General features: G+C 40.1%; 1 protein-coding gene across 2 annotated transcripts in view; it reads left to right on the top strand.

Moving 5' to 3' along the window:
• GLIS1 (GLIS family zinc finger 1) overlaps positions 1-27575 on the top strand; it is a 290603-nt gene that overhangs the window by 132720 nt on the left and 130308 nt on the right. For both annotated transcript variants that reach the window (XM_075067626.1, XM_075067625.1), the window contains exon 3: positions 9943-11047. In XM_075067626.1, coding sequence (XP_074923727.1) covers positions 9943-11047 — 1105 coding nt within the window. The remainder of the gene's footprint in view (positions 1-9942; positions 11048-27575) is intronic.

Here is a 27575-nt window from a genome sequence, read left to right as displayed (position 1 = left end):
AGGATTTGGACATGGGTTCTGCCTTCATTGGGCCTAGTTGAGTGGCCTGATGTGAATGCCAGGGCTGGATGATCTCTTTGGCTTTTGCCTCATCTTGTCATTCCATCTGGGGCAACCATTTAATCTCCCCTTCTAAACAATTAATTCCAGTACCCATTAGCAGCTGTCATTGACAGTACCTTACTGCTGGGCCTGAGGCATGCACTCATACTGCTCCATGATCCTACCACTAGGTGATCATTCTAAAGGCAGTGGCACCCTTCACGTTTGGAGTTTAAGTATGTCTTCTCTGTGAGTACGATCCCAGCATCCACTGAAATGAATGACAGTTTGCCAGAGACTTAAATAGAAAGAAAACTGCCTCCTCTCTCTCCTCACCACCCATGATGCTTTCAAGTTCCAGCCAGGGAAATAAGGATAGTAGAATCACTCCCAAATTGGAGTCTTCCGTATGACAGTCTGGCATGCCACCATTAAACCTCCAGGAAGTGTGTGCCACTCTTATTTCTACAGTGTTTTCTTTAACAAACTGAGCGAAATGTTCTCATAGAGCACCTTATCCTTGATATTTGCTTTTAAGGCTATAATGTAAAAATCTGGGCTCTGGTTTTGATATATGCACAGTTCTTAGATTCTGTTCATGGCAGACCCCTACTTAAACATTTGCTATAAATTAATTATACGAAAATGTAGAACTCTATTATTTTTTTGTGTTGTTGTTACAAATTTAACATTACCAGATTTTAAACAAATACCCTAAACAGACATCCATTGTGAATAGAAGCCTGCTCTGAATTAAAATCTGTCCATCTATTTTAATTACAATGCTTTTTGGCAAAGCTTATGATATGGAATGATCTTGACCTTTTAGAAGAGATGCAGAAATAAAAAAACTCAATAAAGTTCAGCCTTTATCTTAAATATTTGGAATAATTGGTGCTTTCTGCCTGGAACCATCAAACCCAAATTTCCATAGACCCAGCAAGAGGAAATGTTGACTGTATAACTTAGCCATGGAAATCTGGCTGTTTTTGATTTTATTATACACGTTTATGCATTGTTTTCCCTTTTTCTTTTACTAATGGGATGAGGATATCTGCATTTTCAGGAACAAAAGGCACATCAATGTGACAAGCAAGTGGAGAGAACTTTAAGGAAAAAAGGCAGATTATTTTCATGGCAAATAGCAAACATATTCTGCTGCTGGTATTAAAACTTTTATGCTTCAGCTGCATTTAACTCAGCTCTGTCCCAACCCTTTTATGTCTCGGTGCAGTGCTTGCAATTATCAGGCTGTTTTTATTCTGTCGTTGAGGATAATTATGAAACAAAGATAATTAGAGCAGGAGAAAACAAAAGGAGAAGGAGAGGACGCTGCTTAGATCTTTTTGAAGCTTTTTGTAAAATCCATAATAGGGAAATGATAGATATCTCTATATTGAGGATCATAGTACCACACTCAGAAATATGAACTGCTTCCATCTCTGTCTGAGGGAAGATTCCCAGAACAACATAGGGGATTGTATACAACAGAATATGAGACGGCTGCTATTACGATAAAGCAGCAGGTGGTTGAGGTAATTCTCTTGTGTTTGTTTTACAACATGTTCTAAAATCGGCAGGTTTCACCATTTCCTGAGTAACTGTTTGGAAATGTTTGGAGAGCATCTTGAGGTACATTGTGGCTGCTCTCCATTCCTTCATGGGCTATTTGTTTATATGGCCCATCATTCATCTTGCTCTCTGTTTGTGTGTCCACCCTGTTGCCACAGTTTTGATTTGTACAGGATTTGCAATGTAGTGTTCATGCCCTGCTTGGTTCTGTGAGCATGACAGACATACAGTAACTAATACTTGCACAGTGAATACACCTGTCTTTCCTAACAGACATACTATATGGAGTCAAAGCTACTTCTTGGTATGAAAACGAAGACAGACAACATTTATTATTGTTACTATTCATTATTTACACAGTGCCATAGTTGTGCTTCTTTACAGACAAATACAAGAAGACAATGTCCTTACTCTGAAGAGTTAACAATCTAAGAGCCCAATCTGCATAGTGCCGAATGCTCTCTCTTTCAGTGAAGTCAATGGGAGTTGAGGGTGCTCCGTGCCTTTCAGGACTGAGCCCTTTCTTGGACAGTGCCTGGACAAAAGAGGGTGGGAATGGATGTAACAAAACATACCGTGGACAGCACTGACTGTACTTGGCGCTGGTCGCTCTGTCCAGCTCTGATGTCCAATGCATAAATAAGGGGAAATGCAAATTCTGACAAGGATTCTGGGTTAATCTTTGAATGACTAGTGTGTGCAACCACAAAGAAAACCCAAACAAACAAATAATGGCACCCCCACCACAAGCTCAAAATCCTGCCAGGAATTCAGTGTTACGATTGGCTTCTGCTGTTTTTCTCAGCACATTGAAGTTCGTTATCCCCATCAGCTCCTGCCCACTCTGTGTCATTTTCTCTCAGGAACTGTATTCCAGTGATGACTGCATTAATCCATGGATAATACCCCCTTCTCTTTCATCCCAAGCTCAATTAATAGCTTTTAAGTTATGCAACATAATTTCCACTACATAGTATTTGTAAATGAGATGTGTGTGTTATACTGTAAAAGTGCTAATACCTTCTTCACCACAGTTGGCCTCTGTGTACAGTTAATGTTGGCCATTTGTCAGATAATCCATTATCAGGCATGGAAAACTCTTCCCACATTGTGTTCTTGTTTTTCTGTGTAAAAGCAGGGAAGGCAGCGGAGCAGCCAAAGAGCAAGTGTTGCAAAGGGCCCTAGTTGTATAGCAGCACAATATCCTCCAGCTTCTTAAAACTGTCAGTAGTCACAAAAGACTTGCTTGCAAGGTAAATTAAAGGGATGTACATTTGTTTAGCCAAAATCTCCAGATTATTTACTATTGTGTTATTTTACTTTGAGGCTGTTTTTAAACTAAAACACTTCTGGCATAGTGCTACTGTTCTTGCTCTCTGGCTCCAATTACAGTGTATGGAAGTCTCTTTAGAAGTACCACTTCGCTCGCCCCCACAGGACTGTAACATACTGTACAAAGGCCTTGCTTCCTTGTACAGCATGCTGTAACATCCTGTGCAATTGGATTGTTGCTTAGAGTGAACATTTAAAGATGTGTCCAAACCTATATGTATTCTGCTGGGGAGGTCAATAGGAATTCCTCCACCGCCAAAATTCACCATTGCCCCCAATTCCTATTGCATATCCCCTGTATCAAACCCACCCAGTCTGCCCCGTATTATGTTCATTTTACTGTCCCTTCATCTTCCCACCTTCATTTATTTGTTACATCCATGTTTGCATCAAATCATAGTCAGTGGACCAGTGGTTCTCAATCTATTTACCATTGTGGGCTGCATATACAGCTTTTTGTGTTATGTGGGCTGCATCCACACAATATATATATTCTACCTGTATGGCCCTGAGAATGTCACATGGGCCACAGCTGTGTGCTGATTGGGCTGCAGGTTGAGAACCACTGCCCTGGACTGTGAGATCTCTGGGGCAAGGACTATCTTTTTATCTGTTAGTACAATGCCTAGCACCATGTAGCTCTAATCCCTTACTGGCTCATCTTGAGGCTATTGCAGTACAAATGATAAATAATAACATCAGAAGGAGCTACCTAAAAAGCTGGTCTCCAGGAATTCTGTCCTTCCCAGGCCTGCTCAGTAGAACTGCACCAATTCTGCTCCAGTTAGGGCCCCACAATGGCTGTGGCGACAGGGGCCCAGAGTTTGCCCTAGAAGGGTGGTGATAAAATTCTATAGTAAACACAGAAAATTTACACTAATGCAACTTTAAGGTTGAAAATGTCCACACCCAAACGCTGGGAAATGAAAATAATGCAGCTTCCTACAGCAATGTTAACTGACTCACGGGGGCATAATGTATATAACATGGTGCATATATCTAGAAAGCTATAATTCTTATGAAGAATTCTGGTATGCAAATCTGCATCAGTAGCCAATATTTATATTTACATAAGCATGGCCTCTGTGACACAAAGCTGGATGAGAAATGGGAATTCAGTCTTCCTTGATTGAAATCATTCTCCCCAATGCTTCCTTTTGTTTCTTTTTAGAAATCATACTCTTTTTTACTCTTTATGCATTTCATACTCCATGTAATACAATGGTCTTCATCACAGAAACTAGAGTCCTGATTCTGAGTAAGGCCGAGTCCTGGAAATTCCCATTGATTTCACTGGAAGGTTTGGGAGCTTAGTGCATCTTGGGATCAGTACTGTGTGCTGCAGGACCAATCACCATTATTAAGGTCACAAAAGGAAACTATCCCAATGCATACGAAAGATAGGAAGCATGATAAGAGACCATTTTGGCTTAACCAGATCTTCAGCAAGCTGAAACTCAAAAAAGTGTCATACAAGAAGTGGAAACTAGGTCAAATTACAAAGGATGAATATTTTAAAAAAAAACCAACACAAGCACCTAAGGACAAAATTAGGAAGGCCAAGGTACAAAACAAGATTGAACTAGCTAGGAAGATAAAGGGTAACAAGAGAAATTTTACAAGTACGTTAGAAGCAAAATGAAGAATAAGGACAGGAGAGAAAGACAGTAACAGAAAATGCAGCAATGACCAAAGCGTTAATATATTTTTTGTTTCAGTTTTCACCGTAAAGGTTAAAATGGAGGAATAATATAGCTAACATTAGTATAAATGGGATAGGATCTGAGGCTGCAATAAGGAAAGAACAAGTTAAGAATTATTCAGACAAGTTGGATGTCTTCAAGTTGATAGGGTCTGATGAAATACATCCTAGAGATCTCTGAGCCATTAGCCATTATCTTTGAGGACTCATGGAGGAAGGGAGAGATCCCAGAGGACTGGAAAAGTGCAAATATAGTACATATCTATAAAAAGAGGAATAAGAACAGCCCAGGGAAATAAAAACCCAGTCAGCTTAACTTTGGTACCTGGAAAGATAATTATGCAAATAATCAATCAATTTGTAAGTACCTACAGGATCAGAAGGTGACAGTCAACATGGATTTGTCATGGACAAATCTTGTCAAACCAACCTAACATCCCTCTTTGATAAGGTAACAAGCCTTGTGGATGGGGGGAAGCAGTAGATGTGATATATCTTAACTTTTTAATAAGGCTGTTGATACTGTCTCGCATTACCTTCTCCTAAGCAACCTAAGAAAACAGTCTAGACAAACCTACTATAAGGTGGTTGTACAATTGATTGGAAACCAAACTCAGAATGTAGTTATCAGTGGTTCAAAATGAAGCTGGAAAGAGCATATTCAGTGGGGTCCCATGGGGATCTGACCTGGATCCAATTCTATTCAATATCTTTTATAATGATTTGGCTAATAGCATAGAGAGTATACTTAAGTTTGTGGATGATACCAAGTGGGGAGGGGTTGCAAGTGCTTTGGAGGACAGATATAGAATTCAAAATGATCTTGACAAACTGGAGAAATGGCCTGAAATAAACAGGATGAAATTAAATAAGGACAAATGCAAAGCACTACACTTAAGAAGCAATAATCCATTGTACAAACACAAAATGGTAAATGACTGCCTAGGAAGGAGTACTACAGAAGAGGATCTGGAGTTATAATGGATCACAAACTAGACAGGAGTCAACAATGTAATACTGGTTTTAAAAAAGTGAACGTCATTCTGGGTTGTATTAGCAGGAGTGTTGTAAACAAGACACAAGAAGTAATTCTTCCACTCTACTCAGCACTGATAAGGCCTAACTGGAAAACTGTGTCCAGTTCTGGGCACCGCACTTTTGGAACGATGTGGACAAATTTGAGAAAGTCCAGAGGAGAACAACAAAAATGATTAAAAGTCTAGAAAACACGACCTATGAGAAAAGATTGGAAAAAAATTGGGTTTGTTTAGTCTGGAGGAAAAAAAGACTCAGTGGGGGACATAATAGTGTTCAAGTTCGTAAAAGGTTTTTGTAAAGAAGTTGGTGATAAATTGTTCTCCTTAATCACTGAAGACAGCACAAGAAGCAATGGGCTTAAATTGCAGCAAGAGAGATTGAGGTTAGACATAAGAAAAAACCTAACTGTAAGGGTAGTTAAGCACTGAAATAAATTGCCTAGGGAGGCTGTGAAATCTCCATCACTGGAGGTTTTTAAGAACAGGTTAGACAAACACCTCCTCAGGGATGGTCTAGATAACATTTAGTCCTGCCTCAGTACAGGGCACTGGACTAGACAACATATTGAGTACTACATTTCTAGTCCTATATTTCTGATTCTAAGATACCAGCTGGAATTCCACACTTGGAGCTCTTACAGGATAGGGCTCTCATGTAATAATGTAGCTTCAGGGTTTCAAACTGAAAAATAATCATCTTATTTGCTTTTATACAATATCAGATGCAGGGCTGCACAAGAATTTTGGGGGGGCCTAAGACAAAATCTGAAACTGAGGCCCTCCACCCACCCTTCCAAAAAAATTACCATGTAGGGGAGGCCTCAGGTAGGGAGGTAGAGGAGTGTGTGTGTGTGTGTGTGCCAAGCCTGCACTGTACTCACCCCACAGCGGCAGCTCCTGTCCCACCAGGCTGCGTCCTGCTCCCCACTCTGGGCATTGCAACCCCATACGTCAAGTTGCAACATTGCTCACTGAAATTTGGCAGCCACCTCTCCGTCATGGATGGAGAGGCCACTGAGATAAACCTGAGTGTTGCTGTGACCTTGTGCATCAGGTCACAGCAGTGCCGCTCAGTTTGGGGGCCCTCTCAAACAGGGAGCCCGGGGCAAACCGTCTCTTTTGCATGTGTCAACCTCCGCAGCTAGGCAGACCTGATAAGATGTGTGTTCAAATTTTTGCCTGAGGTTTTGTAACCATTATGTTAATATATTAGGGTTTCTCGTTGTCTAATTGCCCTTTCCCCTTCTCTGCCTCTCCCCCAAGGCCCTGCCCCTTCTCCAAGGCTTTGCCCCCGCTTTCCATCCCCCGTCACTCACTCCCCACCCTCACCCATTTTCACCGGAACGGGGCAGGGAGTTGGAAAGGGGGTGAGGACTCTGGGCTAGGGGGTGGGGCCGAGGGGTTTGGAGTGTGGGAGGGGGCTCTGGGCTCATCCTGGGGCAGGGGGTTGGGGTGCAGGAGGAGGTTCAAGGTGCGGGCTCTGGGAGAGAATTTGGGTGCGGGGGGGCTCAGGGCTGGAGCACAGGGTTGGGCTGCAGGAAGGGGTGAGGGGTGTAGGCTCTGGGAGGGAATTTGGGTGTAAGAAGGGGCTAGAGGCTGAGGCAGGAGGTGTAGGGTGTGGGAGGAATTTTTAGTGCGATGGGGGCTCAGCTGGGAGTTAGCGTGCAGGGAGCGGTGCAGGATGTGGGCTCCAGCCGGGCAGTGCTTACCTCAGGTGGCTCCTGGAAGCGATGGCATGTCCCTATAGCTCCTAGGCTCAGGGGCAGCCAGGTGGCTCCACACGCTGCCCCTGCCTGCAGGCACTGCCCCCCGCAGCTCCGTTGGCCATGGTTCCCAGCCAATGGTAACTGTGGAGTTGGCACTTGGGGCAGGGGCAGCGCGCAGAGACCCCCTAACCACTCCTGCACCTAGGAGCCAGACATGCCAGCCACTTCCGGGAGCCACATGGAGCCAGGGCAAGTAGGGAAACTGCCTTAGCCCTGCTGCACCACTGACCGGACTTTTGGCTTATCAAAATCTCCCAGATTGCGTTCAGTAGAAACTGGGAGATTGAGGCTGATTCCTGGAGACTCTTGGCCAATCCAGGAGGGTTGGCAACCCTATAACATATGCCTTCAAATATTGTGATAAGGCCTAATATAGAACGGATTCAATAATAGGAAATGTGACTGGTGTGTTGTACTATAAAACGTTTCTCATAATGAGTCTGAGATGGCAGCATTACTACTGAGCCGTGAGCTATGCTGGCATTTCCAAATGAAGGCTTAAAAAACATTGCTACTTCTCTGTCATCTAGTTTGCTTATGCCACATAGTTTACAGGCAGATGGGTTTAGAAATGGTTTAGAGGTTTTAAAAGTGTATTAGGAATGTGTTTTTAAGCCTTGCCATCTTTAAACCCAGATGCCATAGTTACCATGAGACCAACGCTACAAAACTAGAGAGAGAGAAATGATAATGAACGGAGTATGGAAATGACTAAAAATTATTTATAGTAGTATTTTTAAAGTAGTAATGTCACAGTTCAAGATCCGAGTGCTGTATCTCAATGGAAAGTAGGGAATTTTAGTTCTCCAGCGGGATCAAAGCTCTTATACCTAATACTGATGGTTCAAAGGATACTAGATCATAAACCTGTCACAACTAGAAGACTGAATATTGCCAGTACTGAGTCTCAGTGCACTGTAATCTTTTTGACAAATCTCTCCTTGTCGTGGGTATGAATAGTTTTTGTGGGTGTTTTTTTTTAAATTCATAGCTGTTGGAAAGCTGCCCATAGTTGGAACGTTAGAGTAGTCGCAGCAAAAATGGATTAGTGATCAGAATGCAGGTGAAATAGTCAAGTTGTAAGATAAATGAAATCTACCCCATGGTTTCTATGATTTACCCCATAAATATTTCCATTACATATGTGCACAATACCTGCATGTTTGACTCATCAGTAGCTATCTGGCTATACATGCTGATTATACACACATTGCTCGCTCTTTAAAATGTTTCCAATTTTGTCTTAAATGTGGTTTCCTTAAAAACTTGCTGAATAACCATAGTTGCCTCAGTGTTTGCAGTATTACCCACAATCCTCTGTAGTGTGAAATTAACTCATGTGAAGGTGGCCAGCACAAGGTACTACGTAAATTGCAGGAATATCTAGGGAACAGCTGCTAATAGTGAGAAATAATACAGACACAGTTATATCCGCTATGATAAATATTTATAAAAGAGATAAAACTTTGTGCTTTAGGGCACAAACCAACCGCTGAGTGCCTGGAAGAAAATATTAGGAAAAAACTTCTCCTATAGGCAGATTTATTTCAAAATTGTCTGTTATGGAGTTCTTTAGACCCTTCCGCATGAGTCAATTTGTATAGCCCAGTGTTAGAACAAGACTAAATGGATCATGGATCTGATCTGATATGGCAATTCTTATGTTCCTAATCCTATTTAGTTACCTAAGGCATGAGTTCCTACCTTGGGGGTTGTGACTCTCAGTAGGATCTTGAACAAATGCCAGGGAATCAGAGCTACCCTACCCTTCCCACATTACCAAATGGCAGAGGGGGGCTGGCTAGATCCCAGCTGGATAAAAATGGGGTGCTCAGGTAGGGAAAAGGTTGAGAATCACTGATGTAAGGCAACTAGTGGGGTTTTTTTTAATTGATGATTATTGTACATTGTAATAGTGGCCAGCAGTTCCCGTTATTCTTTTATATTCCCTTTGTTCAGCTGATCAGAATTTTTCTTCAAACAAATGCCTTGTGAATTGAAAGTTTGTAAATTTTGTAATGGTGAATGTCTCTAGAGAGTGTGAGCAAAATTAACGCCACCACTATGAGCTATGGGAGAACTCCAAAACACTTTCCCTGTGTGCTCTAATGAAAATGCTTGTGTTCAAAAGCTCAAAAAACTAAAAAATGGCTAAAGCCTTAAACTTCACACTTTTGTCTATTGTTTTGTCCAACCTATACATTGACCCTATAGATTCTGATTGATGAGTTGCCCGTAGTAGCGGGCATGAGGGAGAGTTTGTACAATGTGTAACCCACCGTGTAAAATTAATCCCATATAAAATGACGCTACCTTTACAAGGCCACAGAGCAAACATTGCAGGATTTTTTAAGTTAATTGTTGGAAGACGCAGACAATGTGCAGTAGAGAATAAGTGGTTTCATTCTCCAGGGCATAATAAATGTGGCATCTTGTACAAAAATCATAAATTCTCCCACAGTTGGTGATGTTTAATGAAACTGTATTACAGGTCTCCCAGGTTTCAAGACTCGGTCGATTCTTCCACTTTGTGCATGAATGGAAGTCACCCAGCTCAGCACATTAAGCAAGAGTGCCCAGGTGATTATAAGGTTCTTTCGGAGATTTCTACACATAGAAGGACTACAGAGGGAATGGAGCTGCGAGCCTCTGGTAGTCTGCATCCTGAAATAGACCTAATGAATAATAGCTTTACAAATTCACTTTCATCATACTTGTTTAATAATGAACATAGCTCCTCCCTGGGTTCATTGTCCTTTGGCAGTCCTCAACATTCAGCCAAGCTACAATCAAGCAACCTGAAGAAAAGATGCATCTCTGTTATGCCATCTTCAGCTGAAGGAATTGATATTACAGCTATTATCCGCACGTCGCAGACATCACTGGTCACCTGCGTGAATGGTTTGCGGACTAATTCGACTGGCATTTCCTCTCATCCTGTGGAGATCAGTCACCACAGTGCTCAGAAATTGTCTCGTCTCCAGTCTTGCTCTCAGCCTGGGCACTCTTGCAGTCTTCCCTCTCCTTCAGCATGCCTTGTACCTATTTCCACTGAATGTGACAGAGGTGACTGTGATCCGCTACAAATGCAGCAAATAGAGGAAAATGCAAGTCTTAACCTTATGATGAATGGTACTAGTATTCCTCAGCAAGACACCTCGCACAGCAGCCAGAAGGTGAGTTTCTTAAAACAAGAACCGGTCGATGATTATTCCTCTAACACAGATCTCTTTCGGCATCGTCAGGGGCTGCCGCCGCCGCCTTATCATTTACACCAGCAGCTAAGCCAGACTCAAGGGACTTTGCCTCATTTACACGTCTCCATGTCTCCAAAGTCCCTTCAGCCCAGTGAAGGAGATGAACAAGAGATCTGCAATGGCAAACAAGTCTGTCGGTGGATTGACTGCAATGCCACTTATGACCAACAAGATGAACTGGTCAGACACCTAGAAAAAACACACATTGACCAGAGGAAGGGAGAGGACTTTACTTGCTTCTGGGCAGGCTGTGTCCGTCGTTATAAGCCTTTCAATGCTCGTTACAAACTGCTGATTCATATGAGGGTTCATTCTGGAGAAAAACCAAACAAGTGTATGGTAAGTCTGGAATCTGTTTGTTTGAACAGAAACATGCTACTCTGCTCACTCACTGGCTCGCTCTCTTCAATATTATTCAAATATAATTATTGTACTTTTCTGTAGCGTGGTTTGTTCTAAGGAGAATTGGGGAAGGAACTTAATTTTAAAGGAAATGTTTGAGTAATAAATCTTGTAGCTCTTGGAAAAGAGATTCAGTCCCCTTATATGAAAACTTAACTTTTAATTCAATGGTTTATTTTTTAATATTCATTAAAGCATCAATAAAATGACGATCAAAGCCAGCAGCAGTCATTTAACATAAAATAAGGGTCACTGAGCCTCGGGTGACATTTTAAATAAAGAAACGTAAAACTCATCTAATTAAATTCTTTTCGTTCCTCCTTCTCAACAATAACCCATGGAGTTAATAGTGCAAAAGTTTGAGATGGTAGTTGGGAAAAGAAAAAGAATCATATTAAGGATTTAAAATGGTTAAAAAATCAGAATATCTTGAGATTTTCTCAGGTTGTTAGGGATTGGTTTTAGGGGGTTTGTTTTGTTTTTTGAACTTGCAAAATAGAGTTCTAAAAAAATAAAACCCTTTGTTCTCGTCTGATCAAGCTATTGTAAACAACATCAGCACTCCAAAGACGGGATCTTGAGAATAGCACTGTCTGTTCATCTGCACCCTATGACGATAATACGGCCAAATTAAAATAAATGTTAATGACTTCCATAGAGCTTTCCATATGCAGGGAGGAGTAATTATATAAGACCTTGAATAGACTAGATAAAACTAAGCAAGTTTGGCATGAGCTTCCAAACTGAGCCATGAGATTTTCAAAGCCTTCTTTGTGTACTGCTGTTTATAAAAAAAAAATAAAATAAAATAAAAAAAAAATCAAAGGAATAATTGCACCAGCAGGTCATGGCAGTCAATTGACACAATTTCCCCCCATTATTGTATTGGTAGCAAAATCTTATAGGAAGAAATACTCGTAAGAAGGTCAGGCCAGGATGAAGTATGTGTCTATATGATAAGAGCATATATAGACACACACATATATATTTGGTGATAGAAATGTCTCAAGGCCTTGTGTCAAGTATTAATGATGGGTTGGAGGGGAGGAAAAGTAATATGCAACATTTCTTGCTTTGCCAGAGAATAATGCTACATCACCATAACAACTTTTCATTTGCCTTAGATATCTTAATAATGTTATTTCAATATTAGTATTATTCAATAAGTATTCCATATAACCATGTATATGGAATAACAGTGGAAATAATGGAAGTAGAGAGGCATCGTTATCTAGTTGCTTGTCACATTTTAAGAGTGACAACTATATGTGTCTAATTTATCAAGCAAGAGTACTTATACAAATAACCTTTTACCTCAGTTTCATAGGTAGCACCACCATCTCTTGTAAAAGCACTGAGGAATTTAAACTCCTTACAGTTATTTTTATTGCCGTATATGTTAAAAGAACAATGAAAACCCCTTTCTTTTAAATAAAAATGTAATGAAACTGCTAAACCATCTGGATTTCTCAGTGGAACTGGCTTTTTAATCACTTATAAAGAAATGAAAACAATCTCTCCTCTTCATTTCTTTCAGGGTTTTTTTAAGGAAAATGATGAAATGGGGAAAGTTGGTTAGCTTTTCTATGATGATGAAAGACATAATAGAGAGTGCTAGGTTTACTCAGGTAGGAGATGGAAACCCTTTTTCATTTTCGCTAAGATGCATATTTGATAGCTATTGTATAGCAGATTTCTCATGTTACATTCCCAGTCAGTGTTTGTATAGGAGTCTATGTATACCACAGAAGTTAGTTCATGTAACACTAAAGATTTCCCCCTTTCAGTCACTTTGTTAGTCTGCATTAAATAATTGGCTATTGACAACATCTCAAGAATTTAGTGTTGTGAAAGGCCTGATGAAAACCTGCATATCGGAATGCTGGAAATATGTATGTAGTCTTGGCATGTAAATATACAAAGCGCTGTTTCATTACAGCTGACAGTGTAATCACTCCAATACTCTGTGTGCTCCAGAGAGAATTAAGAGCATAACGTCACCTGAGCAGTTAACTCCTTCCATAGCCAGAACAAAAATAGTGACTATTAGCAGGTAATAATAATTGAGACCTGGAGTCCTATGTTATAGTAAAACCAGACCTTTGGGGCACATTCAAAATGCATCTTTTTTGCAAGTCTAGCTTCCTGCTGTTGAAAACATTTGATCCAGCAGTGCAAGATCTGAAGCCACAGACTTGTCTCCTTAAAATTATTATCCACAAATGGGGATCATTTGCCTGCTGAATTACATTCCATTTTTAAAAAAAGATTTCTTTGTGTTTTCTTTGTGCTATGATGTTATGCCATTTTACGTTATTGGTTATCTTTTGATGGGGTAATAACTGTTCAATTACCCCTGGAAATTAATACGGCAATTCATTTTGCATCAATTGAGGTCTTAGATTTTGTTTTGTTATGTTTAGTGGATTGTCCTGTTCAGTAACTTTGCATCTCTTGGTATTTGTAGTGGGGATTTTCTTTCATTGCTTACAATTACCCATTGTGCACACTTCTACCTCCTTTTTGAGGCTGCTGATTTTCTTCTTTCTTTTGCCTGGTAAGATTGCTGGTGAAGTAGGTATTGGGACTGTTTGGGGCGGTTAGCACAAATAGCACTCAATCCATCTAAATAAAAGTTTTCTTCCATGTAAAATTATTAATTTCTTATGACAGGCTTTGCTACTATGTATTGTAATAGACAAAGGAATTTTGGAATTCAAGCCACTTGAGAACAGGAAATACATGAGACATTTTGATTGAAAAGTAAATGGTCCACTAAAACTGCAGTTAATCCTTTTATTATCTTTCCAACAGCAGTTTCCACAATACTTTCATGAAGTAAGCTTCCTCCAGTCCAACTGTAACACTCTCTCATCATTACAGCTGGTTTAAATTTAGCTAGCATGCTTCTTTCTCAACTACCAACGGTCGAAAGGCAAAACGACATCCACTGTAGAGGAACTACTGAGATTTTGGGTACTTCTTGTGCTTTCTGCATTTTGTTGCCAAAACCTGTACTCTGAGTATTCTCCTTTCCTATTCAGTTATATGTTCTAATTAAGCTGTGTCTTCTCTTCATTGTGTTCCTTGTGTTTGATTTTTTCCTTGGGCTCTGCAAGTAGTCTAAAGGAAACTACCTAATCTCTCTGCAATATCCTGTTATGTTTCATACTTAATTCATGTTATTTTAGTTTTATTAAATTTGGGGTTCATCTGCATTATAATCAAAAATATATCCAACAAAAATAATGATGCAATGTACTTAAGACTTCAACTTTTGAAGATTAATTTCATGCTTTTTTAGATTTGATGTCCCAGACAATTGGAATTTTGATTGTCTGAGACAGTAAAAATTAGCAAGCTTAAATGGTTTTCATTAAAAAAAATATTTCTCATAGCTGCATCTTTTGTTGTCTTTCAGTTCTACCAGCATTTTGATGTATGGAATAATAGTAATCCCTAAATACTGTAGACTAACCATAAATCCCTGTTTGAGAATGTAAATATATGCTCGTTTAGTCTTGTTAGGCCTAAGATTGTTTGATTTGGATAAAACCACTGTTGGGTCATCTTTTTCAGTCCCTCCTGTATGGTGGCAACTTCATAAAAAATAGACAAGGCTACCATTGCTCTGTGTGTGTGCCTGTGTCTCTGTGTGTGTGTGTGTTTTCAATGAACCCAATTTTCAAACTTGGGCAACTAAGAGTGAAGAGAAATAAGAAAATCTCATTTCTACTTATGCAATTTATTTATGTTTATAGAAACTAGGCATCATAAATTGTGGTGCTCCTGTAAACCACCAGTGATAATGGCTTGACAGGTGGCCTGGCTCTCAATCATTAACATATCTCGTTCACTTATCTTAAAGAAGCAAACTATGTAGCCTGTTGTTTTCACTCTTGCTTTCTCTTGTCCAACTCCTTGGTGTCCTACACCTACTTGTCACATCTTGTTCTTTCTTTGATTGCAAGCTCTTTGGAGAAGACACTCTCTTTTATTTTATGTATGTATTGTATGCAGTGCACAAGCTGGAGGGGGAGACAAATGGGCATGACCCCCACCTCCAGTAATTGACAGGAGCACAGAACTCCTCCATCCCCAAGGCCACAGCAGGTAGAGAGAGCTCCAGTGGCTCAGTGGGAGCACAGAACATGCCCCCCCCCAAACCAGTGAAATTTTTAAATTTCTGAGCATGCCCTTGGGCCTGACCTGGCTGGGGTTATTGGTTGCAACTGCTGAACCAAAAAAAATCTATTTATGTTGTTAAGAATTAGCCCTTTTAATCTAAACATAGTAACTTGTTAATCAGTTCCGACGGAGTAGGTATTATAATAGCCTCATTACAGATAGGGAAACTGAGGCACGAAGAAATTAAGTGATTTGCCTAAGTGCACCTAAAGAATATGCATCAGGGGCAGCATTAGAACTCAAGAGTTCCTGGCCCCAGATCTTGTGCTCAGGCCACTACATCACATTAGCTAACCATCTACCTCTTTAAAATTGCTACCCATGTTGCAGTTCTCTGTACCAAGAGCTATATAAATAAGTAACAGTACTACTCGACTTTCTCTATGTATTTTGTATGGGAGGTTTAGAATTTCACAGGCCTTTTAAAACTTTAAGCATCAAAAGGGCCTGATGCATTTGGTAACTAATCAGGGGTTTTAACTTGATTATTACACCTATGCTGAGCAGCCAATGAGGAATCTGTTTTGATCAAAATGCCACAAGGTTTGTTCATCAGCAGGGAAATTCCATACTTGTGCATCCAGTTCCCTGATTTATATAACTATATGTGCATTGATATGTGTGTAGTTTAAGGAAATTCAGGTCCACATCCTTTCTGTAACTCAGTTCCTTCATCTGTAAAATGAAGCTAATGCTGACCTGCCTTAAAGAAGTATTGTAAGGACGATTTCATTTATGTTTGTAAAGTATTTCCAGATCTCTGAATGGAAGGTGTTGTGGGAGCACAGAACAATAATGCACAGATGCCAGGGATAGTATTTTCAGAAATGCTAGTGTTGGCCTAACTTTGCTGCCATTAAAGTCAATGGTAAAAAACACTCACTCTACCCAAGAGTATAACTACATTCCCAGACGTCTTTTTTTTATTGAATCTGACATATGCATCTCCCATATAGCACTTCCTGATGCTGTCTAGGAACTGGAGGGTTAAGAGCTTTGTGTGGTGAGGAGGAGGAGGACAGTAAGTCAGTGGATTGGTGATGATACTAAGTGTATTTGTTTATTTAAATTGCTGCAGATTGTCCGTTACAGATAGTCTTGAATGCACTGAAAGATTGGACAGCAGGATAGCACATGAAATTTAACTTTGATGCATGTAAGCAAGTCTGAACTTTTTATATGCTATATGTGGTTGAGCTCATATAGGTGAATTTGCAAGGTCCTGTGAAGCAAATGGTTTAGAAGTGATTGTGTGTAGTTGGCTCAATGAGGGTGATCGTTCAGTGATCAGCGGCAAGTAAAAAGAAAATGAAATTCTTTGGTGCATTAAAGAGAGAGAAGATAGTATAGACAATATTTTTGTCCTAAAAGGCTTGGGACCTATCTACTTGAAGGACCACATCTGTCCTCGAGCTGTACTGCCATAGGTACAATCAGCAGATTTTCTTGTGCTGGATTCCCCTCAACTTCTATGAAGGTCCTCAGCTTTGGAACCAGCTTCCCACTTTAGCCCAAAATCGCCATAATTTGTTGACCTTCAGGGCATGCATGCATCTATTTTATCAGGCTGATGCAGAGGGAACAGTTTGATTGGGGTTAGATGTGCGTGGGGTGGGACTTATGGGACCTCGACAAGAAATTGAGTTTTGGTGGCTGCTATGAGGTTGTCTGCTAATTGTTATCTGTGTTCCTCTAATTTGTGTCAGGACACCTAGGGTTTTGGATAGGTGCCTCTCTCTTTACATTTGCATAAATCTACATTAATCTAAAAAAATCGATTCTAACTGCCACCGTTAAACACCCTCTTCTAAGGGACTGTGTTCAACTTTGGTCATGCTACCTTCAGAAAGTGACATAGATGATTGAAGCGATGAAGAGAAGGGTAATACGGAAGGTTAGAGGTACAGCATGGGACTTTCATGAGAATTATTCCTTTCATGAGGAAGAAGACTCTGTTTGCATGGATCTTTATTTCAATCGACTTGATCAAATTATTCAGGGGTGAGGAGGGCATAGTTAAAATATAAGTCACTCCATTCATTTGCTGTCCATGTGTTGGTTGGGCTGCGATGTTTATGCAGAAACAATCACCATGGCATATAGGCATTACTATTGATTCTTCATGAGAGAACAAGAAAACATTTATGAAAATAAATTCAGTGCATTCAGAATCACTAAAAGGAAATACCACTCTAATAGAGTGTGTACTCAACCTGTGAAACTCACTGTCATAAGACATAGTCAAATCAAATATTGTGGCTGGGTTTTTAAAGGGCTGCATAACTTCCTGACCACTAATAAAGTTTGTAGTTATGCAGTCTAAAAACAGGAGTAAAGAAGTACAGTTGTGTAGGAGGTAAGCTGATCACCTAATGGGTTCAAGGATGGAATTTTTACCTCTCTGTACCACATTGCACAATTGGCAAGGTATATATGAGGAGGGGGAGTCATTTTCCTCCAAAGCAGCAGATCTTAGTCAGAAAACTAAATACTTCAGGATGCTGAAAAAGCGTAACCAATGGCATGGTCCAGTGTGGAGATTTTAATATTCTCCCAGTTACTGTACCATTTATCACTTCCATGTCATATGCAAAAGTGAACTAGTCACTCCAGGACTCTCTTCCAACACTGACCAGAGTCATTCAAGTTCATTTTCTAATAATATAGGGTAAACTATGCCCAGAGTCAAATCTTAAAATATATTAGCTGCAGCCTGCCATCTCTGGCTGCCAAAGACCAATATTCCAGGCAGTGCTCCCAATCCCCCTTGGAAAATTTCTCCTATGCTCTCTTTACCTCCCTTTACCCAACTGGCATCCAAAAATAGCATCTCACTATCATTATCCACTTGTCACACAGAACTTAGGGAACAGTGATGCTTTCTCATTGTAAGACACTAGGAATTATTTGCAGCTCTGTTATGGTCAGACTCTGGGTGATATTCCAAACAAAGATTCATTTGAAGCCCACTCTTAGCACAGATCCACAGACCTCTTGAGGGGAGTCTCCTTTTGAATATATTCTGGAACCAGCCTCCAACTCCCAATTCATTCCAGCTGCAATATCACAATATCAGTTTCTTTGCAACCCAGATCAATGGATTGGACCAAATGGTCACATCTGAGGATGCAAAAGTTGAAATTCCTTCCCAGTTCCAAGCAGCTGGTTTGCAATAACTTGTAAAGATTTTAGCCTAGCTTACTATTTCCCATGTTGCAAAAGTGTGACAAGATTTCTTTCTCTCTGTGCATCTCTTCTGGGATTGAATTGCCCATCAGTTTCACTGTATGAATCTGCCCATTGGTAAAGATCAAGTGCTACAACCTAAAGTAATCAGTTTTATTCTCCATCTAGTCATAAGTATTGCAAAGCAGTAAATATAACTGTGAGTTTTCTTTTCTCTGTAGGAAAGTCTTAATATTATAAAAATACCTAAAAGATATGTCCAACAGTTGAGCCCCAGAAGTGTAATTTAGCTGAGTCTCAACAGCATTTCAATAAGGCAGATTTTCTCTAGAAGGTCCAGTTAAGAAGGCTATTCATAGTGGGCTCAACTGCAGTTGAGCAGAGTGCAATAACCTTCAATCTGGAAGCAATGTGAGCGTACTCATATTATCAAAAATAATTTCACATCCTTGTTTAATCTTGCATCTGAATATTATTAATTTTATGAATACAGAGGTTGATAGGCTTTAAAATTCTAAGCTCTAAAATAAAGCATTAGGGAATGTATCCCTGAGATTAGGCGCTTTGCCTTACTTGATTTCAAAGCATGTGCTCGGTGGGGATTATTAAAAATGGCATGAGAGTCTTCTGAAATTTCAGCGATTTAGCCTTTTTAAAAAACAGTTTGAGGACAAACAATAGCTTGGATCACCTGACTGAGGGTTGGGTCAAATTAAAAAAACAATAAAATAAAAAAAATTGTCAACAATATACTCATTAACATCTCTTATTAGGCCACTACATTTTAATGCTGTGTATTATGAAATGTCATTTAATAATTATGTTAATCTGCATTTGCAGTCAGCACAAAGGCCTTATAGTATAGTCTCAAGGGAGGAGGAGGAATTTAGTGCACATCAAAAACTTTATACGGTAATGTGTACAGTTGGATCTCAGTTCTAAAAAGAGATATTGTTATTTCAGGAAAAGCCACCAATAGCTGGCCTTTTAACAACCTTATGAGAAATAAAAAGGAATGGTTGTCAGAGCATGATCTTTGTATCTGTGTACAGCTCACTGTTGGCCAGTTCTGATACTCTTATACTGAGTAGTATTTTATTGGACAAGTAGTCTTGTAGATTTCAGTGGGGCCACTTGTCAGGTAAGGATGGGATTCACAGAGGTATTTAGGTGCCTAACTACCTTTGAATTCAAGGTGCTATTCAGAATGAGTAAATGTGTCAGAATCTGACCCTCTCTGACTTTTGGCAAAACTCCTATTCCAAAGTTACCAAAAGTATCCATCAATTTTGGATAGCTCTTTTTGGGGGAGGGCGCAGATTGATAGTGCACCTAGATGCTAAGCACCCAATGAAATTCAGGTTCTAGATGTCTCAGACTAGGCATCCAATAATTAAATCACTGAAACTCCGTGGACATTTCTGGAAATTTTGGTGTTAGCCTTTCTGTCCCTGAGATTCCTCCAGTGTAAAATGGGATTAATAATATTCATGGCACAGGCGTGTTGTGAGGACTAATTAATGCAATGTATTTTTATTATTATCATGCATTGCATTAATGGGCCTAATAATAATAATAACGGATCTATAATAACACTTTGTGCCTCAATAGCTCCTTTCATTTAAGGATCTCAAAGCGCTTTACAAACAATAATTAATCCTCACAATGGTGATAATTGTGACCACTTCACAGGTAGATAAACTCAGGCAGAGATTCTGGGTTAAATTCTGCTCCCATTTACACAAGTGTGAATCCAGAATTACTCTGAATTTATACCTGTTCAAATGAGATCAGAATATGGCCCAGAGAGCTTCACCTACAGCTTGCTCTGAGTCACACTGAGCCCTTGGCAGAAATGGGAAGAGAAAGAACTAGTTTCTCTTTAATTGTTTTCTCTTCCACTTATTTCTTCAGCATGCTTTGGGACCTGATCCTGCAAACCCTTATTCACACAAGGAGCCCCATCCACTTCTGTAGCATTACTTGCAGGATCAAGCTTTTGTGGCTTTTGAAGACAATACTGTAGCTATCAACTGATCTGACTCTGTATAATGTCTTCAGGGTACCTGTATTTTTTGTGTAGAAAGGTAACTCTCAAGGTGTGGTGGGCAGTTTTTTTGCTGAGATACATGTTAGATAGCTATACATTTATATCACAGACATCCGTTATTGCCTGCCTTTTCTATTCACATCTCTGTGTTAGTCACAACCAAAGAACAATGCGAGTTTTATTTCTGAGACTGGACTTGCTGTCTACAGCAGTGTGCCCTCTAGCTCTCATATTTTTATTGTTGTGCATAGATAACATATGTGTGAAGAGATCCTACAGTCAGGTACAGCATAACTGCAATATTAAATAATTGACCCTGATCTTTCTTTTGAAACTGCATCCAAAGCGTTCAAAAGTGGGAAATGGAAAAAGCATGTTCTCATAATCCTGCTCAGTAAAGTTTGCACAACTGCTCTTTGTTTCATCATCCCAACAATAAATCTTTCATTTTTGCCAACTGAGAATGCCTACCAAATCTGCAGATGATTACTTCCCTGAATTGTGTTGGTATTCTTGCAATACATTTTTCTTACGTGGGTAATGATAAAATAGGAGTCCATCAAAAATATTTTATTACCTGGCTGAGAGCCTTTTACGAAGCACTTTTGATGCAGGGAGATTCTTCCAAGTGTTTTAGAACCAATGCTTACAACTTTCCTTTAACCCTTGCAATGAGGTCAGACAAAGAAAAACATTCCCTGGGAATGTCAAAATCAAAGTTAGTCAATCAATGACTGGTAGAACATCAGTCTTGGGTATCAGTTTAACTAGCAGCCCCTGGATTGAAAATAAGAGCATGTTACTTCAACATATATTTGTAAAGAGTATTTTGTTACTGTTAGATTATAAGGCTGATGGATTTCAAACCGGTGGGAACCTTGTAAAACTAATCTGCTATGTCCACATTGATACAATTTCTGTGTGTGTGTGTGTGTGTGTGAGAGAGAGAATACACACATGCACACACACACAATAAATATACAATACTTGTCTACACCTATGTATAAAATACGGTATCTGTATGTATAAGAGATGGAGGAAGCATTGTTGATGTCTTAACCAATGACTAGGAAGACGGAAGCCTGAGATCCAGTCCTGGTTCTTATATTGACATGTTGTGTGGTTTTGAGCAGTTCATTTCATTTGTCTTCTGACTCAGTTTCCTCATCTGCAGAATGGGGATAACTGTATTTGCATGCCTTATTGGAGTCTTTAGAGGACTGTAGTAGGGCAGCTGCCCTGCTCCTAAAAAAGGCTAGGGAGATTGGGGAAGCAACCACAGCTGGGGCCACACCCCAGTCAGGCCACAGCTGGCCCTATAAAAGGGCTGTGAGCCAGGAGCTGAATCAGTTTCTCTCCAGCTTTGGAGGGAGAACGACCTGGCTGCCTGGGAGCTCAGGGTCAGGGAACAGAGCAGGGCTGGGGAAAGGCCAGAGGAGCTCCAGCCTGGCAAATCCCCAGGCTGTGGGCCTGGTTAAAGGCCAAAACGGGTACTGGGGTTGCAGAGGTTGCAGCCCACGGTTAGGCAGAGGAAGCTGTTCCGACCTCCTTGGCAACGGTGAGTGGCCTTTTATGGACTGCAGTTTGCACCAGTGAGCGGGGGCTACGTGACGACTGACAGCTATTGAGGCAAGGTGGGTGAGAGGGTTGGGGGCTCCCCTGGAAGGGGAGACCCAGAAAGTACGGGTCCTGTAGGGGCAGAACCCCCAGGTAAGGGGCACTGGGGTCCGGGAGGGACATGGGGGCCCTAAGGCAACTGAAACACCAGCCTGTAGAGAGCGCTCCAGGCTGGACAAGAGCTAATTACCAGGATGAGCAGCAGGAGGAACAGCACCGGTGAGTCTCACTTCACTACAAGGACTGATTAATTAGTGTTTATAATGGTAAGCATTATCCATATGTTTGGTACATTAATCATTATTTTTGTGTTAGAGCCCTATTCTGATGTACTAAAATTACATTATTCATTTAGAATGAAAGATGTGTAGGTTGTCCAAATAATGCCAAAGGAACACAGTCACATACCAGTGTCTAGACATGATTCACTAAATGGTGCAGCTGAATGCAAATATGAAACACTTTGCACTTAAATGGTACCTTGCAAGTGAGGAAGATGCAGGGATTTTTATGCCCGTTGGACAAGATGGGAAAGCTGTGACTCAGAGAGGTTAAATTACTTTACATAAGATCACACAGCAAGCCAGTGACAGAATAATTAATAGAACCCAAATCCTCAGATTGCTCTAACAGCTAACCATGCTTCTTCCATAGAAACAAGGGCCTTCTTGAATGACACAAGTCATAATACCTATACTCATAGGTGCTACCTATAAGTCTGCATCACAGAAGTTGTTTGCACTTACAGGAAACAGGCAGCAGATCTGTCTCAGTATTGTGTATCTTTGACAGTGCCACTTCTGATGTTTGAAAAGATGTCTGCTTGCCTCTTTGCAATCAATTCTCTTACCAGCCAAGACAGGGCCTTTCCAATAAAGCAGGATGTCAGAAAATGTGTAACACCTTTTTACAGTTATTTACAGATTGCAAGAGATTGGTAGGATTCATTCATTTAAAGATTAAACATGTCTATGGATATTGACAGCATTCAGGCTACAAACCTTCATAATAATATAAGGAGATATACTTCTGTCATAGAACTGGAAGGGACCCTGAAAGGTCATTGAGTCCAGCCCCCTGCCTTTACTAACAGGGCCAAGTACTGATTTTGTCCCAGATCCCTAAGTGGCCCCCTCAAGGACTGAGCTCACAACCCTGGGTTTAGCAGGCCAATGCTCAAACCACTGAACTATCCTTCCCCCCAGATCAAGAGCTAAACATAGGTCAAGAAACTTCCCTAAGGGTAGGCTATGCCATAACTATCCACTAGAGGTTTCTGTCATCTTCGCTGGTGCTGCTGGTACTGACCACTTCCAGTAGATGGGATCCCTGGAATGGTGTGAACTAAATGGACTGCTGGGCTGATCTGCTATGGGAATTCCTATATTGCTTGTACTTGCATTATAATATGATCTTTCTGTATGAAAAACAGCAATTCTGTTGCCTTCTTAAAACATGCATATTTTGATTAATATGTATTTTAAATATTGTAAAAAGCCTATCCAATGATCGAATGGCAGCCTTCAAGCTCTCATGTTTTAAACTGCTTGGAATTACAGGAGATCTGTTTCTTCACGGCAAATATCCGTCTCTCAGGTTAGTATCTTTGGCATTCATTTAAAGGATAGGAAATTTAAAATGGTTGATGGGATGGAGAGAGAGGCTTTTAAGGAATGATTAAATGAATTAAGTATGTCTAGCTTACTCAAACAAGGACTAAGGGGGAAAACGAAGAAGGGGAGGGTACAGGGGGTATAGATAAGAGTAATAGGAAGAAGCTGAGCAATGGGAAATTTGAAGTTGACCTTCAGTAAATATTTCCTAACTGAGTCTTCTAGAGTGTGGAATAATTTCCTAGTGGAATTAGTAGAAGCCCCATCATTTGAATCACTTAAAACTGGACTGGACAAAACATTGAGAAATATTGTAGCGTACCATCTTGAACTTTAATTGGGCTACATGACTTAATAGGTATCTTCCATTTCTGACTTATCCTTTTCTATGAAAATCAGTGTCTGAATAATGAGGCACATGATAAAGATGTGGACGAACAATCTACATTGCGAAAAAAAAATCATGGCTGCGGGTTTCAGAGCCCAGATAACAGGCTCGCACTACAGTGCCAAAAATAGCAGTGTAGATGGTCCTGCTCAGGCTCTGAAATCTGGCAAGTGACGGGAGATCTCAGAGCCTGAGTTCCAGCCGGAGTGGAACCTCTACTCTGCTATTTTTAGGCTGTAGCACGAAGCAGTGTGTGTAGATGGAGCTGAGACTCGCTGCCACAGATTTTTTGCAGTGTAGACATACAGCTTGAAAATCAAGAACCTGTGAGCATCTGTGCTCCCAGGGGATCATTAGTTTATGTAATCCTCCTCATATTCCTTTGATGTCAATGGGAATTGAAGATGACTAGTGATGAGCACCACTTAGGAAGCACCCAGCACTCTGTAGGATGGGGCCATATAATCCTTCCATCCAAGGATCCCAGAGTATGAAAAGTAGCAACTACGGGATAGAAAAATCAGTTTACTAGGGCAGCCGCTTTCTGTGTTTCCTTTTTAATTATCAGATTCAGCTTATATTGGGATAAGATTTTTCTCCTTCCTAGCTTTTTCTTCTGCTGTATGCCAGTGCAGCATCTGTTCTGTGCTTTTGACCTCACCAGCCATTGCCACAGAAAGGAATGCAATGTGACAAATGGACAATTTTGACTCTACTGCGGAGTCAAGGATGTAGAGAATATGGGTTGGGTATAAAGACCTGAACTGTAAAGGCCTGGTCCAAACTTCCTCAGAATTGAGAGATCTTCAAATGCAGACTTTGAGTCAACCAAAGATTCAGAGTGAGCTGAATCTTCCCAAAATTCTGGGGCATTTGGGTCTGATTTGGCGGGGAGGGGGTGAGGTTTGACCCATCTTTAGTTAGGAAGGAGCAGCTCCTCACTTAAACACCAATATCTGTGCTAATGAAGAGACAAAGCAAGAAAATTAATTAACAAAAGTGTAAGGTAGTTGACTTTGTATTTTACTTTGGCATGTTTGAGATTCTGTGGAACTTTCTGGTGTTCATGAAACTTGCAGCACTCTAATTCACCTTAGTAGCTGTAAAAACTACCTTAATATTTGCACCAGCAATTTTGAATGAGCAGTTCCTTTTTTTGCAGATGCAGCAACCTTATTAGGTATCTATATGATGGATTTGTGTGTGCAATGCAGAGTTTTTTTGCACACAGAACTATAGGTTGAGGCCCTCTTTGAACATTCTCTCCCATAGGATGTGGGCGCCGATACATACAAGTTATTCTTAAAGAAACACATCCTATGAATTTCTGAATAGCGTATGCTGTTCTAAGAGAGAAATGGGTATAGCCGCCCTCCTACAGACTTTCATTCCGATTGTTTATAACAACCCTGAAGAACCTAATGTTATGTGTTGAACTGTTTTTTAACTGCCCCGTTTTCAGTGCTAATGAACTACAGGCCGATGGAGTTTTGCCAGCTTATACCAGCTGGCATCTGGCCCTTTTTTTTGCTGGTAATAAAAGGTATAGGGTAAAGAAAACATCTGAGAGTGGGTTTGTGGGAATCTGTAATAGCTGTCTTCTCTTTTCTGCTTTGGGAGAATGAAGCCTGGCTATTTCTGTATTATGCTTAGTCAAACTGCTGGGTTTTTCTAACTGCATCCAATGGAAGGCAGTGGGACACACACAACTCTAGCCAGTTCATTGCATGGCTTTCCCTCAGTGGTATGTTTTGTTACTTCACGTTTCACAGATGTGTACAAATTAGAGCATGCCAGTTTGGAGGGGTTGGGCCAAAAAAAAAATCCATCCAGATCTTAGCATATGAGTCTATGGTAACCTGGGAAATTTTGTTTTTATCAAGGCGAAAATATATCTCAGTTTATAAAGTCAAAGGGACCAAAATATTTGCAGTAATTGTAAAGAGAGCCCTTAAAGACTAAGACCATATACTGCCGATTATTTACACAGAGCCAGAATTCCCATTAGTGTAATTTATATTAATTAGATTTCCATACATGGCTCTAAAACAGTAAATGGCTCTTAGGCTTTTGAATGCTTGTGTATCTGTAAGTACATGGCAATCCTAATTTATTAGTGTGACCAGTCTTATGTGTCTTAGCATTTCATTATGAATGTTCCTTAGTTGCAAAAGTTTTCCTCTCTCTGTGTATGTTTTCATTATTGAGATGAATGTTACTTAAGTTCACACTAAACTAAACTAATTTACTTTGGAGTTTTCAGGCTCAGTTTTCCAGAGACAAACTGTAAAAGCATCTAAATGCAACTTAAACAAAACCATATTTTTTCATAAAAACATGGCTCTGTATTACTCCAAATCTATGGTATTGTGCCCAGGAATTACTTACAGTACAGAAATCCAGTGTGCAAAATAGCCAACTTAGACATAACACGCTGTTAAACCAGTATATTAAAGTGTATGCTTTTGATTGCAAAATAGTAAATATAGAATACTGGCAAATTTAGCTTAAGTACAGTTACTAGTAAACAACTGCAGTGGGACTGTCTAATTTCCAGGACTGATTACAGCCAATTTTAATTAAAACAGTGAAAGATGAAGAACACAGAGAGCCTTTAACCCTGATTTCCAGTTTGTTCCCACATTTGTGCATGTGTAATAGCTTTATTCATGGCATGAGTCTGGTTCTGATACAGTTTGATCAGTGTTTTATAATGAAATAGAAGCGGACACAGCATTTACCTTTTAGATTGTTGCAGGCTTTTTTGTTTTGATTTGATTTTTTGGGGGTGACATGGTGGTTATCTCGATAAATGTAGAGAGAGATTTTCTAAAATAAGGGTAGGTTTCTGCCCTCAGGCATGGAGGAGCGGATGCAGAGGGGTAGCAAAGCAGCTGGAACCCCAAGGAGGATTCCATCCAGAATCTAGCTTTAACACTCTCCAAACTCCTAGAGCCAATTCCTGATTGCATTGAAATCCCCCTGCAAAACTCTCCTTGACCTCTAGGGTAGGAGAACTGGAACCACAGACTAACTACAGTACAACTTTAACTAACCAAACCCCAGTTAATCAAAGTCTGGTTATTAGAGCTGGGTGGGAAATGTTTCTCCCATCCTGTGAGAATTTTTTCAAAATTTTGATTTTTTTTCCCCATCTCAATTTGGGACAAAATTTCAAAATCTTGAAAAATGCCAGTAACTGAAATTCAAAAAGTTTTTTTTTCCCCCCGGTTCAGGCCAATTGAAACGTTTCATTTCTATGTCAGTCTTAAAAAAAAAATTTAGTGCAAATTTACTAAAATTTCTAAATGACAAGACACTTTCACTCAAAAATGTGAGACTTCCTGCTTTGACAATTTAACTTTTTTTTTTTTTAACCAAAATGTTTTCGACTTGGGTGGCTGGTTGAACCCTGATGCTGTT

Source organism: Chelonoidis abingdonii, chromosome 7 (assembly GCF_003597395.2).
Source record: "Chelonoidis abingdonii isolate Lonesome George chromosome 7, CheloAbing_2.0, whole genome shotgun sequence".
Taxonomy (NCBI): domain Eukaryota; kingdom Metazoa; phylum Chordata; order Testudines; family Testudinidae; genus Chelonoidis; species Chelonoidis abingdonii.
The sequence above is the reverse complement of the archived record's forward strand: the minus strand, read 5'-3'. Positions and strand labels throughout refer to the sequence as shown.